This window comes from Haemorhous mexicanus, chromosome 18, assembly GCF_027477595.1.
Source record: "Haemorhous mexicanus isolate bHaeMex1 chromosome 18, bHaeMex1.pri, whole genome shotgun sequence".
NCBI classification, from domain to species: Eukaryota; Metazoa; Chordata; class Aves; order Passeriformes; family Fringillidae; genus Haemorhous; species Haemorhous mexicanus.
The window spans coordinates 8,593,332-8,606,506 of NC_082358.1; the positions used below are offsets into that span (position 1 = coordinate 8,593,332).

The following is a 13,175-nucleotide window of genomic DNA, read 5'->3' on the forward strand; positions in this document are numbered from 1 at the left end:
GCGCTCTCCCCGTGCTCCCCTTTCCCGCCCTCACCCCGACTGCCGGTCACGCACCCGCTGTTCTCCCAGCTCTGCCTCCTCCCTGGCTCGCTCCCGGCTCGCTGTGGGTGGCCTGATTTCGCTCGCCCGCTCCCATCCTGGGCCGTGCCGCGGCCGGGACTCGCTGCACCCAGTCACGGGGCGAACCTGCTGCCAGTGCCAGCTCTGCCCGCTCCCCTTCCCTCCCCGCACTGCCTGCGGGGAGCCTTGTTTCTGCAGGCAGGGTGGGTGCCACAGGGACAGGGTGCCTGGGGAATGTGTGCACGCCACGCTCTGGGGATGGATGCTGAGGACACACGTGTGCACATCCAGACTGCACCGTACACCCTTGGGGGTGATGAGGACCCCACACATAAGGGATGGACCTGGCTGTCATGGCCTGGGCTGAACCAGGAGCATTTGGCCCCAGTGGGACCTGTTCACTCCAGGCAGCTTCAGGGGCTCATGAGCTCTGTCAGCTGGGAGCATAGTATGGGATCACAGCTACTTCCATGGGTGTCAGCCCTGTGGCCCCACTCATCCAGCCACAGTTTGTCTCTGTAGGGTCCCAGAGTAGGAAGGAGAGGACTGGAGAAACCAAACCAGGCTGTAGGGCAGGGGTCCCACACCCTGGGATGTGCTGGTGTCTGTGCATCCCTCTGCTGCAGACATGAACACACAGGGCGGTGTTCAGGAGCTGGTCCCCTACAGCAGCTCAGAGTGCCAGCAATGTCCGGGGCTGATGGTCCACCTGGAAGCCCTGTGGCCACCCCACAGCAGGGCCCTGCAGCCCCTGTGGCCGGCCGGGGCCAGGGCCGGGACCGGGGCGATGCGCGGCTCCTGGGCCAGGCAGGAAGGAGACGTCACCGCCGTGGAGCGTAACTCAAACCAGATGGGGCTGCGCTGGCGTCCAGGCCTGAGGGGTGGTCACCGACAGGAACCGGTCAAAGGCTGCCGGCAGGAAGCGGCTGGGAGGGACGCCTGCGGCTGCCGGAGTCCGGGCTCTGGCAGCTTTAACCACTTCAGGGCCAGCCACAGCTCCCCTGGGCAAAGGGGCTACAGTTCCCACCCGCCCTTGCCTGGGCATCCCACCCGATACGGGCAGATGCTGAAGATGTGAGGACATGTCTGACTGACAGCTGACCCATCCACCCATCCATCCAGTCACTTTCCCTTCCCCCATCCCCCTGGGCTGCTCAGAGCTGTTGGGTGTGTAGACCAGAAACCCTTGGCACTATGCCTGCACAGCCCTGCCCAGGATGTACCAGGTGGTCCCTGTCCACAGCACAGCCAGGACCCATTCCCTCTACCACAGAGACGAGATTCTGCTTCCCATCCTCATCTCACTTACCCTGTGGCTGTCAGGCCCCAAAGGTGGGAGCAGGGCCTCCCCAGCCCCCAGAGTGGCAGGTGTGGGCTCTGGGCAGACCTGTACATTTATTTACAAGAAGGTGAGAGCTGTGGAAGGCTCTGTTATGAGGCAGGGTCCCACCAGCCGTGGCTCCTGCTTGGTGGGGACAAGCCTGAAGCCCCTTCCCCTGCTGCAGCCAGCGTGGGGTGAGAGGCAATGTCTCCCCATGTCTCTCCCCAGTGTTTTTCCAGCAGGCACAGAGGGCAGAGGCAGCTTCAGGGCAAACACACAGCTGTGGCTTGTGGGGGCTTAACCATGGCAAAAGCCAAAGCTGCGGGACCTCTTGCCAACCCCCATCCTCTCCTGCAGAGGGCAAGGCTGGACGCTGCGAATCCCAGGGGATGCCCATCCTCTGGCAGCGCCGGGGAGGCCCAAGGGGTGCAGGCAGAGAGGACGGGGATCGGGACAAGGCGCGGGAACTGGAGCAGCACCCCTCTCCCCTCACCCGGTCCCAGCAGGTCCCGCGGAGCCCCCGCACGGGGCGGGGAGCTGGCGGCCGCAGCGGCGGAGCAGTTCCGCTGTGTTGGTGGTCGGGTGAGCGGTGCCGGCCGGAGCGGGGAGCGCGGGCCAGCTGCTCTGCATTAGCCCGCCTCGCTCATCGCGATCTGCCGGGGACGGGTGAAGCAGAGGTTGTGTTTTTCCCCCGCTGGCAGAACCGAAGGGCAGGGAGGGCAGGAGGAACACAAAGCCTCCTTCTTTCCTCGTTGGCTCCCAGCTGGGGACGCCGCTGGAAGCGTGCTTGCTGCTTCCTCCCTTCCTGTGCGATCAGCAGCTCGGGGCCAGCTCCGCTCCCACATGCCCAGCTGGCCAGGAGGAGGTGCTTCAGCCCCGGCTCCGCTGCCAAAGCACCAGGGTGAGGGTCCGCGGTGCCCTCCAGCATCATCGCCGAGCCACAGAGCTGGGAAGGGAGGTCGGGCAGCGCAGGGGCGAGCGGCAGGGAAGGCAGGCACGGCTGCGGCATTTACAGGCAGAGAGGGCACATTTGAGTCCAAAAGCAGCAAGCACCAGGTGGCCGTGGCAGCGGGATCACGCCGGAATGGCCTTGCTGTTCCTCCGAGGGCATGAGAAGGAAGCATGAGCAGAGCAGAGATGCTGCAGGTCGGGCATCATGCAGCCAGGCCAGGGCCAGAGCTGAGAACAGAAACCTTCACTCTGGAGCAGCCTCACAGTCTGAGACTGAGCAGTGATGTGGTCCTGAGTGCAGTGGGACCTGCTCGACAGAGCTGCTCCAGACTGGTGGGGGTCCCTCTCAAGTGGTGCCTTTCTGGCCTCGGCTCCCCTGAGAGCCCAGCTCAGATGCCCAGCGCTGTCAGGGACCCTGAGCTGGTGATCTTCCTGAAGCGGTTGGCAGCACACACCCCGATGAAATTTTTCTGTGAAAGGGAAGAGGAAAGACTCTCATCCTCTGGCAAGGGCCGTGACACCGAAGGTTGAGCCAGACCCCGCTCTGACACTACTCCTGCCCCTAAAAGCTGCTCTTGGGATCAGCTCAGGAATAACCACTACAAAGAGACCTGTGCTTGATGGGGGTGTTACCTCAGGGGCATCCACGCTCAAGGGTCCCCAGCCCTGTGTCCCAGCTGCCAGCAGCACAGTGAGACAGAGCCCTTCTCCATGCTCCAGATGCCATCCACCAGGACAGGCAGAGCCTGGCAGCCCCTCCCAGCCCCCTCAGAAGCTGCTGACCCTCATGCCCTTGCCAGACCCCACACCTTCCAGCGCCTCCTCATGACATATTTCTTGAGCAGCACTTGGGACTTGAGGCGCCGGTTGGAGCGTTTGGCCTTTTCTGCCAGGTTATTGAGCCAGGGATGCTGCAGGCACTGGTCAGCACTCATCCGGGCACTGGGAGAAAGATGAGCCCACATCAACCCTGCTCAAGCCACTCACCCCCAACCACCCCCTCTCCAGCCACTCCAGAGCCCCAGAGCTCCGTAACCCTGCAGGGGAGAACCAGGTGGGAGGATGTGCCCAGGGACTGGTGGAGCTGGGCAGGACACTGACGGGTAAAGCACATCCTGCTTGGGACAGGTGTCCCTGCAGGGATACAGGGCTCTGTTGGGACAATCAGAGTGGGCAGAGCCCCATGGGGTTAATTCAGTGCTGGACCCAGGGGATGCTGCTGGCCCTGGTGAAGAGGCAGCATGTGGTACCCGGGCAAGCTCTGGGGATACCCATCCCAGGACCCCATGGCCACTGCCAGCCTCACACCTCTTATCCTTGATGATGAGGTTGGAGACGAAGTCCTTGGCCTCATTGGAGACACTCTCAAAGGTCTCCTCATCAAAATACCAGTTGGCAGCCAGGACGTTGTTGAGTGTCTCAGTGTCATCGTCACCCAAGAAGGGCGAGAGTCCGCTGAGCCTGGGGGTGCAGAGAGGTGAGGAGTCAGGTGCTCTCAGGCTTCAACACCTCCCAGACCCCTTGGAACAGAGCCAGTATGGCCAGGGATGTTCCAGGGATGTGCTGCCAGCGTCCTGTCTGCAGCCAGGCTGAGCCTCTTCCTGCCCCCCACCCCCACACAGCCACCTCCCCATCCAGGACCCCCCACCTGCCACCAAGCAGCCAGTTGCCTGGGGACAGCTCTGCACCCAGGGGAGCTGTGTCCCAGCACCAGAGCTCCCCAGATGGCACTGACAGCCCCTGCCCAGCCCTGACTTACAGCATGTAAGTGATGACGCCCATGCTCCACATGTCCGTGGAGTAGGACACCTGCTCGTAGTTGACCACCTCAGGGGACAGGAATTCAGGGGTGCCGAAGTTCACTTTCAGCTTCTCATTGGGATTGTACCTGCAGCCGAGGAGGGGTGCAAGTCAGCACAAGGGGGACAGGCTGCTCCCCCAAACAACTGCCCCTGTCTCAGCAGGTGCTGCTCTCCCCAGCTAGTCAGGGAGTGCCGTGGCCAAAGTAATGGCCTGGAGCAGGTCCTGGGGCTCCTGGTACCCAAAGGCACAAAGAGATGAAGGGTGGAAGGGGAACAGGGAGGAGGGACAGACCTGAGAAAGAAAACCTCACCTTCGAGCCAGCCCAAAGTCGATGATCTTCACCATGTGCCCAGTGGCAGCCACACAGAGGATGTTCTCAGGCTGTGGGGACAGGGTGACCATTGCCCCACCACCAAGACAGGACATCCCCACTGCACAAATCCAGCAGCCCATGGGCCCTGCACCTGACCCACACCAGAGCAGTGCTGACCCACAGGCATCCCTCCCACAGCTAGCCAGCATCCTGCTGTCACCCTCGGCCCCGCCATTGTCACCCCCAGTCTGGCACCTTGAGGTCGAGGTGGAGGACGCCCATGTGGTGCATGAAGCGGATGCCCTCGCAGATCTGCCGCACGAACACCATGCAGTCCACCTCGGTCAGGTGGTAATCGTCATCGATGATCCGCTCAAAGAGCTCGCCACCCTCCACACTGCACAGGGATGCACCGTGGGGTCACTTTGGGGGGACTCCCTGCCCCAAGCCATTCTCCTGTAGAGCTCCTTGCCCTCCTGAGGGCTCTGGCCCAGCTCCACCACGGGGGTGCTGAGCAGAGCCAGAGTGGGATGCAGCATTTTGGGGTTGGACAGCCCCAAGGTAGGCACAGGCACTCACAATTCCATGAAGAGGATGATCTCCCGGGGAGTTTCGATGGCATCATAGAGCTGGATGAGATTGTGGTGGTTCAGCTGGTTCATCACATCGATCTCCAGCAGCACCATCTCCTGCAGAAGGAGCCCCAGTGTGGGGTGTCAGCCCTGGCTGTGCCACTGGGACTGTGTCCCCACATCAGGGACACACAGAATGTAATACTGCCACCACCTGCCCGGCATCGTTCAGACCTTGTCCTTTGCTCCCTGCTTCCGGATCACTTTGGCTGCCAGCTTGAGCCCTGTCTCCTTCTCTGTGCATGTGTGAACTTCACCAAACTTGCCCCTGTGGAGTGAAGGAGGAAGGGAGAGAGGGAGAAGTGCCCCCACCATCAGCCACCCAGGCTGCTGGGGTCCCTCACACCGCATTGTGGTGCTGCTCTGCACTGCCCAAGGCACCCACCCATCATGACCAGAGGAGTCCCACCAACACAAGACCACTGCCCAAGGCTGGAGGGACAGTGGGACAGTGCAAGGAGAAGCACTGGGGCCCCTCCTTACCCCCCCAGGATCTCCTTGGAGCTGAGGCTGAACTGGGGGCTGACGCTGGCGGAGCGCAGGGTGACCGTGCGATGGGCGAAGGGCGCTGGCGGCGGAGGGACATCGTCTGCCAAAGACAAAGGATGAGCTGAGAAGGGAATCTGCTGTCCAGGGGACCCCACTCTGGGTATCCCAGGCTGCCCTGGTGTGGAGTGAAGACAGGCACCCAGCCAAGCCTGTGGGTGCAGGATGTGGCCAGGTACTGAGTGCTGGGATGTGAGCCAGAGGCTCCTGGCTGGGGACACACTGGATGATGCAGCAACCCCTGAAGGGTCCCTCATTATTGCCCACAGCATTGGCCAGCTGCATGGCACCAACCCTGCTCCATGGAACCCTGCTCCATGGCACCCACTCCCCTCCATGGCACCCTGTTCTATGGCACCCCCCCTACTTGATGATGGCCACTCCCACCAACTCACATGCCACATTTACCCTTTCCAGGCCATGTCATTGTCTGTCACCCTCTCCATGCCACCACCCTCTGCTCACCCTCCCAGGACAGATCCCACTCACAGGGCAGCCCGTGCACACATTCCTGAGCCACCCTTTCCCAGGGGAGAGCAGGACCCAGCCTCACAGGGATCCCTACCAGCACCCACTGCCCCCAAGCCCTGCCATCCCCACAAGGACAGTGGTGCAGGACATGAGGACATGCTGTCCCCTGCCACCAGCCAGACAGTCACTGTCACTCTCCAGGCTCCTCTTCCTCACAGTCAGTGTGGCCAGAGCAGACCAGGAGGGGACGCGACGTATTTAGCCCTGTTTACAGTGAAAGGGGAGCTCGGAGGCCACCAGGCAGGTGACAAGCCAAGGACAGAAGCTGGCAGCATGGAGGGCAGTGTGGGCAGCAGGCATGGCCAGGGATTCCCAGGCTGTCACTCCACAGTGTCCAGGGGAGAAGGAAAAGGCAGGTACCTCATGACCTTACCCAATATCTCAAAAGGGTCTTCCTTCCCAAAATCGGGGGTGAGGTAGGGGCTGGGGGGTGGCTTTGCTTCTGTCAAAGATGGTTCCACCCCAGGTCCAGGCTGCTCTGCCACCCCAGCAGGATTGGGGGGCTGTCCTGTGGCACTGGGCAATGTCCTCTCCTGAGGGATGCCGGGGGGTTCCTGGGGCTGCAGGTCCCCCAGGACTGGTGGGCCAGGGCCAGGCTCTGTCGGACCCTCTTTTGGCTCCACCATCGTGGTCTCCTCTTCTATTGTCTCCATCTCTGCCCAGGGCTGCTCCTCCCTGGAAGCAGGAGTGGGAGGTGAGCAGAGCCCAGCCAGCAGCTCCCAAGCCCAGCACCCAGAGACCCAGAGCACTCTGGAGCAGCGAGGGGGATCCCCCCATCCCAGCAGGGTGTGGGTACCTGTGGCAGGCAGCCGGGCAGCTCAGGCTCTGCAGCAGAGCCGGGCGTGGGGGCTCGGGGACCGTTGGTGGCTGTCCCTTTGTCACCTTGGACACTTCCTCCTCTTCACCCTGAGCCTTCACCACAGCCATGGCCGCTGCCTCCATGGGCTCCGCAGCCCCATCCCCAGCCTCTGCTCCAGGTGTGGGAGGCTCCACCTCTGCAGCTTTCTTCCCTCCATCCTGAGCCTTTGCAGTAGCCGGGACCTTCTCCTTTTTAGAATCTTTCCCTTCATCCCCAGCCTTTGATGCAATTGTGGGTTTTTCCACCTTTGCAGTTTTCTTCCCTCCCTCCTGCACCTTCATAGCTGCTGGGGACTTCTCCTTTGTAGGCTCTTTCCTGCCTCCAGCTTGAGCCATTTTTTCAGCTGGTGTTTTCTCTGCCTTTGCTGCTGCCTTCTCTCCATCCTGAGCCTTAGCAGCATCTGGGGCTTTCTCCTTTGCAGGAGTTATGCCTTTCTCCTTCACTGAAGCTGGGGCTTTCTCCTTCACCGGAGCTGGAGACTTCTCCTTTGAGGGCTCTTCTTTTCCTCCATCTGGGGCCTTTTTAACTGCTGGGGCTTTTTCTGCCTTTACCACTTTATTCTTCCCACTCTGAGCCTTTGCAGTATTCGGGGCCTTCTCCTCTGCAGAAGCTGTGGTTTTCTCCTTTGATGGCTTGGTATCAGCTGGGGCTTGCTCTGCCTTTGCATCTTGCTTCCCTTCATCCAGAGCTTTAGCAGTGGCTGGGACCTCCTGTTTTGCTGTGATTTTTTCCTTTGCAAGCTCTCCTTTGCCTCCATCCTGAGCCTGAGCTGCAGCCAAGGCTGTCTCCTCCACAGGTTTTGCCTTCCCTCCTTCAGAGTTTGCTGCAGCCTGAGCCTTCTCCTCAGTGGACTCTGCTTTTCCACCACTCTCAGCCCCTGACCCACCAGGTGCTTCCTCCTTCTTGGGCATATCCTTTCCTCCATCCTGTGCCTCAGTTACAGCCAGGTCTTTCCCTTCCATGGGCTCATCCTTCCCTCCATCCTTAGCCTTTGCAGCAGCCGAAGCCTTTTCTCCTTTGACCTCCCCTGCAGCTGGAGCTTTCTTCTTCCCAGGCTTCTCTTTCTCATCCTTCCCTACACCCTGGGCCCCAGTGGCAGCCGGCACCTTCTCCCTGGTGGATGCTGCCTGCCCTTCATCAGATGCTGCCTGTCCTCCATCACGCTGCACCGCTGAATCCTTCTCTCCTGGAGCTGCTCCCCGTCCATCCCGGAGCTCTGGAGCAGCCAGGGCTGTCTCCTGCTCTGCTGCCGTCCCTCCTCCAGCCTTCTCCTGCCTAGGCCCATCCGTGCCTGTGTCCTGTGCCACGGTGGCGGCTGGGGCTGTCCCCGCTTGGGGCTGGGCAGCCTGGGGAGCTGCAGGCGCTGCGCTGCCCTCGGGTTCGGGGGGAGCTGCCCCTCCAGCCCCCCCGCTGTCGGCACCACCCGCGCCTCCACCCTGCTCCATGGGACACTCCAGGCAGGAGGCGGCTGCCCTGCGGTGCTCCCGGCTCGGCGAGGCTCCTGCGGGAGAGAAAGCGGCAGCTGAGGGCTCGCTGGACCGGACGCCCCGCAGAGGGGACGGCAGGAGCCGGGCAGAGCTCTGCTCCTGCAGGGACGAGCTGCTGCAGGGATGAGCTGCGGCCATGCAGCGGGAACTGTGCCCCCGCCGCCCAGCCGGCGGCTCCCGGGCTGGTGGCACCGAGCCAGGGACCCCACGTGGCCACCAGTGCCGGCACCGTCCCATTGTGCCCCGATATCTGCCCGCGGTGACTGATCGATAGCCTGACCCCGGCACCTGTCACCGGGTGCCTGCGGCCTCCGACGTGCAAACAGCCAGCGCGGCGCGGCCAGGGTGACAATTTAAGGCCATATCCCACCATGGCAGGGCAGGAGACAGCGGCTCTGGCCCCGGGCTGGCAGTGGGGATCAGGAGAGCTGAGCATTCCCTGCACCATTGCTCCCCTGAACCACACAGGAGCTCCAGCCATGCAGGCAAACCCCACCTGCTCAGGGGCTCCCCGGCAGCTGCCAGCGCTGCTCGTGTCCCAGCCCAGGGGTAACCAGCTCCACCAAGGGGACCTCTTGGTGCCTGTACCTGCACTGGCCTCCAGCCCAGCACCTGATCCCCAAATCCCCTGGGCTGTTCTGCCCTCCTGTGCCCGGTCATCTTTCCTCACCCTGTCCCAAAACACCTCCCTGTGCAGCCGTCCAGAGCCCGGGACAGCCCAGCCCCAGAATAAACCCAGTAGCGACCATCCCAGTGACAGGGAAGTTGCTTGCTGGTCTGCTGGAACAGGAGGTGTAGCAGAGCAGTCCCTGGGAGAGGGTTCCCACATCCCACAGCTCAGCACAGGAAGCCCATGGGGATGGAGGTGTTCTTCCCAGGGCTGGGGGCTCCACTATCCACAGGACAGCCCATCACTACATCCCAGATCAGAAGCTGTGCAGACCCCCCCGGCCCCTTTACCTGGGTCCCGGTGCAGTGGGCGGTCAGGGGGGCAGCATCCGCACTGTGGCAGCCCTGGGGGGAGCAGCCTCTTCTATGCCGGCTGTAACGGAGCCGGATTAGCCGGGCAGAGGAGGATCCCTTACAGCAGCGGGAGCCGGCCCACTTCGCCTTTCCCAGCACCTGTTCCTGCTGGAGCCCGTTCAAAGGACACGCCACTCTCGCCCGTCCCCCGTGGGCTGGGGACACGCAGACAAGGGGCAGGGTGCAGGGATGGACTTGCCTCCTGCTCCAGCACAGCACCACAGGGAGGGCTGGCACTGGACACAGTGGCACCCCAAAACCATCCCATGGGGGTGGCTTGGGTGAGCTGGACAGGGTACAGGCGAATAAGGCCCTCCAAGGTGCCCACAGGTGACGCAAGGTGGCCACTGGCGAGCCCGTGGGGATGGTGGCCAAGAGCAGCTGGTGATGGTGCTGGTGAGCTGTGGCCAGCTCTGCCCACTGGCACTGGCCCTTTGGGAGAGCGGCTCCAAAGGACCCTGTGGTCTGTGGGGATGATGTGGCACCTCTGGGCACTGCCACTGGGCTTTGATGAGGGTGACAGCAGCGGGGGACTGGGCACTGGCCAGCAGCTGCAGCCTTCCATAGGAACCCGTTGAAAGACTTCTTTTCTGCAAAATCAAGTGTTTTGAGAATCAGGGAAAGAAACAGAGGGGCTGGAGGCTCCAGAGGGTTGGACTGTGTGTATGGGTGCTGCACAGGCATTCCCAGCTCCTTCTGTGGTGCTGCAGCCCAGGACACACCTCAGGCACTGCGTGGGGCTGAATCCTGGCATTTGCTGGAGGAGTGTGACTCTCCCCAGGCCCAGGCTGGCCAGGTGCCCCCAGGGAGGCTGAGGTTACCCTGGGCTCCTCCAGCCTCAGCCCTTGCCAGCCTGGTCCTGCCTCCCAGATCCCCACCCCACAGCCACACAAAGCTCAGGTCCTGCCAGACACCAAACCTGGCTGCTTGAACCTTGCTTTGCTTTCTCCTTAGTTTAAACCTTACCTGTGGCAGGGCTGGAGGCTACAGCAGCGAAGGAGCTGGGGAGGCTGTCCTGGCCAGTGCCATCCATGATGGAGCTGAATCAATGCCACCAACAAGCAGCAGCAGCCTCCCAAGAGCAGCACTCCCTTTGCCTGCAGCACCTCTCAGGAGGACCAACACTGCTCAGGCAGTGCTGCTGCTCCACATTGACAAATCCCAGCTCCCAGTAGGCACCAGCATCTGTGTGCCACAGCCTGGGGTCAGACTTTGCCAGTGGTTCACATGTGGCATTGAAACTGAGAAAAGCCAGGAGCGGAGCACAGCTGTCCTTGAGGTGCTGCTGTCCCACCTGTCCCTGCCCTGGCCTGAGGCACCCAGCATCAACACCTCAATGCAAGAGCAACACTTGCTCAGTGGGACACAGCCAGGGACTCCTGAGCAGACATGGAGCTGTCCTGCTCCAGCCTCCACAGCTGGGATTTGTGGCTTCAGCAAAGCCAGCTCCTTTCCTGAAATCCATGGCAGGACTTGGAATGTGATGAGCACCAGCAGGGATAATGCAGGAGCAGGCACACAGCTCCAGCTCACTGATGTGTTGATACAGTTGGGTACAAGCAGAGGTTGGAGCACCACCAGCAGCCATAGTTCTTGGTGACAATGACACACACGCTGCCCAGCCCTGGCACAGCCACCACTCCTGTGATGAGTGAAAGTCCCCCACCCTGGCCTCTGTAGGGCCACAGTCAGCAATAACTGGCCAGATGCTGTGCCTGGCCAGCGGGGCCTCTGCCCATCGACTGTCATCGCCAACATACAATTAGGAATTGCCTCTCTCCTTCTTCAGCTGGGCTGCCAGGCACCTGGAGGCCACCAATGTCACTTCAGGCACATACTGCCACCACTCTGCCAGGCTTTGGCTCTGCACCCTCCTGGCAAACCCGAGGTGGAAGAAGCACATCCATGCCCAAGCATGAGGCAAGAGCCCATGAGCCAGAGCCATGCCCCACAGCCCCCTTGGAGCTCTTGTTGTGGTGGACACTGGGATAAAATTCTCCAAGGAGAGCAGGAGCAAGCAGCTGGACACCAGCCAGCCTTCCTGGGATGCTTGCAATCTTCCACGCTCCCTGGGAGCAAGGTTGGTCTGGGCACAAATCCCTGGCACAAGGTGAAGAAGCAAAGAAAGCCCTGGGCAGGGGTACTGGGCAGCCATGGCTTCCCAGAGGCAATGGTGGACCATGGTTTGGCATTATCTCAGATAAAATTAATTTGTGGACAGAGAGAAATAGGCTGAAATCAGACCTTTGGGAAGAAGGAATTGTAGAATTGAAGGGCAGTATCTGTTCCACTTCAGGATTTCAGATGCCTTGGTCCAAAACCATGGGCCCAAGGAGCAGCACAGTGCCCTGGGGCTCTGCAAACCAGCCACCACCCAGGCTACTCAGCCTGGGCTTGGGGGTTTTTTTTCTCCCTTCCCATTCAGGAACTTAAGCCAGAGCCTACATTGGCTGCAGCTGGGAAACAGCCTGTCCTGGGGCTATCTGGCAGCGCCTCAAGCACGCTGTTCCCTGGCGACGCCGTTGTCACAACTGCGGCAGCAAACTTTAACCTTTACGTTTACCCTGGGAAGGGAGGCTCTGCGGGGCCAAAGCCGGCCCATTCCCGGGAAACCCGACACCCCAGCTAAATCGAGCGGCAGGGAAGGCTGAACAACATCCCCACCTGAATCCCAGCCATGCTGCTGAAACACAAACCAGCTGGGCTGTCTGGCTTAACTGCTTCCATCAGAACCAGCGCTTCCACCACGCTGCCATCGTGTCATGGCAGGTGTCAGCAAGGTGATGAGGGAAGACAAGGAAAAATCCCAACACCATCAACAGAGAATCCAGAGCGATGTAGCTAGCAGCAGCAGCACCAGGACCTGCCCAGATCCAGGAGTTCTTGCCAGGTTCAGGCCAGGTCACACAAGCAGTTGCAAAGGTTTCCCAGTGGAGACAGAAGGGAGAAACAATGCTGTGATCTGAGAGCAGCATCAAGCCTTTTCATAAGAATTTATTCACCAGATAATTTGAACTTACAATCAACATGAAAGTCCAGGAAAACATTGGCTGCCTTTAAGTTCCAGCCCTAGTCTGTGTTCAGCAAATTATTTTGATAACAAATTGAGTACAGCCCAACTCAAAGAGCAGAGGAAGATTTTGTGCCCAGATCTCCTCTCTCCTCCAAATCCTTGCTCTCAAGGCATGCACGTAAGGGTGATGACCTTTGAGTACTGGAATACAAAACTGTGTTTACAAAATCGACACAGAGACTATAGATTTTACATCAGTTTCTCAACCTACCCTAACTCTAAAGGGAGGTGTTGCAACAGCATTTAGTTAAATCCCAGTCTGTTGCTCTCATCCTGTAATTTTGTTCTCCCCAGCAGAAAAATCACCTGCCACCAAGTTCCTGCTGAAGCCTTGGCCACATCTCATCCTCTCCAACATGCAGCTCCTTCAGGACACGATTTTTATACTTTGTACACTTGAGCAGTTTTCCCACCATGTCACCACTTCTCTCCTAATTAAGAGAACAGGTCCCACAGCCCAGCCCGTGAGAACCTGGTGGCTGACTCCAAGCTCATACAAACACCCCAGAGCCTTGGAGGCACAGCTGGCTGAGGCTCCTGCCCCTGGTTGCAGTGGGGAATACAAGAGGCCATGTC

General features: G+C 60.5%; 1 protein-coding gene across 1 annotated transcript; it reads right to left on the reverse strand.

Annotated features, from left to right (window-relative positions):
* Positions 1-1,436: 1,436 nt before the first annotated feature.
* On the reverse strand, positions 1,437-9,553 carry MYLK2 (myosin light chain kinase 2). Its single transcript, XM_059862775.1, has 12 exons — positions 9,464-9,553; positions 6,954-8,517; positions 6,531-6,832; positions 5,564-5,669; positions 5,255-5,348; positions 5,028-5,137; positions 4,704-4,845; positions 4,446-4,516; positions 4,092-4,220; positions 3,641-3,793; positions 3,142-3,274; positions 1,437-2,802 (listed from the first exon to the last, which is right to left on the reverse strand). Exons 2-12 carry the CDS (start codon positions 8,459-8,461, stop codon positions 2,722-2,724), a joined length of 2,829 nt encoding a protein of 942 aa, XP_059718758.1. The 5' UTR covers positions 8,462-8,517; positions 9,464-9,553; the 3' UTR covers positions 1,437-2,721.
* Positions 9,554-13,175: the final 3,622 nt, after the last annotated feature.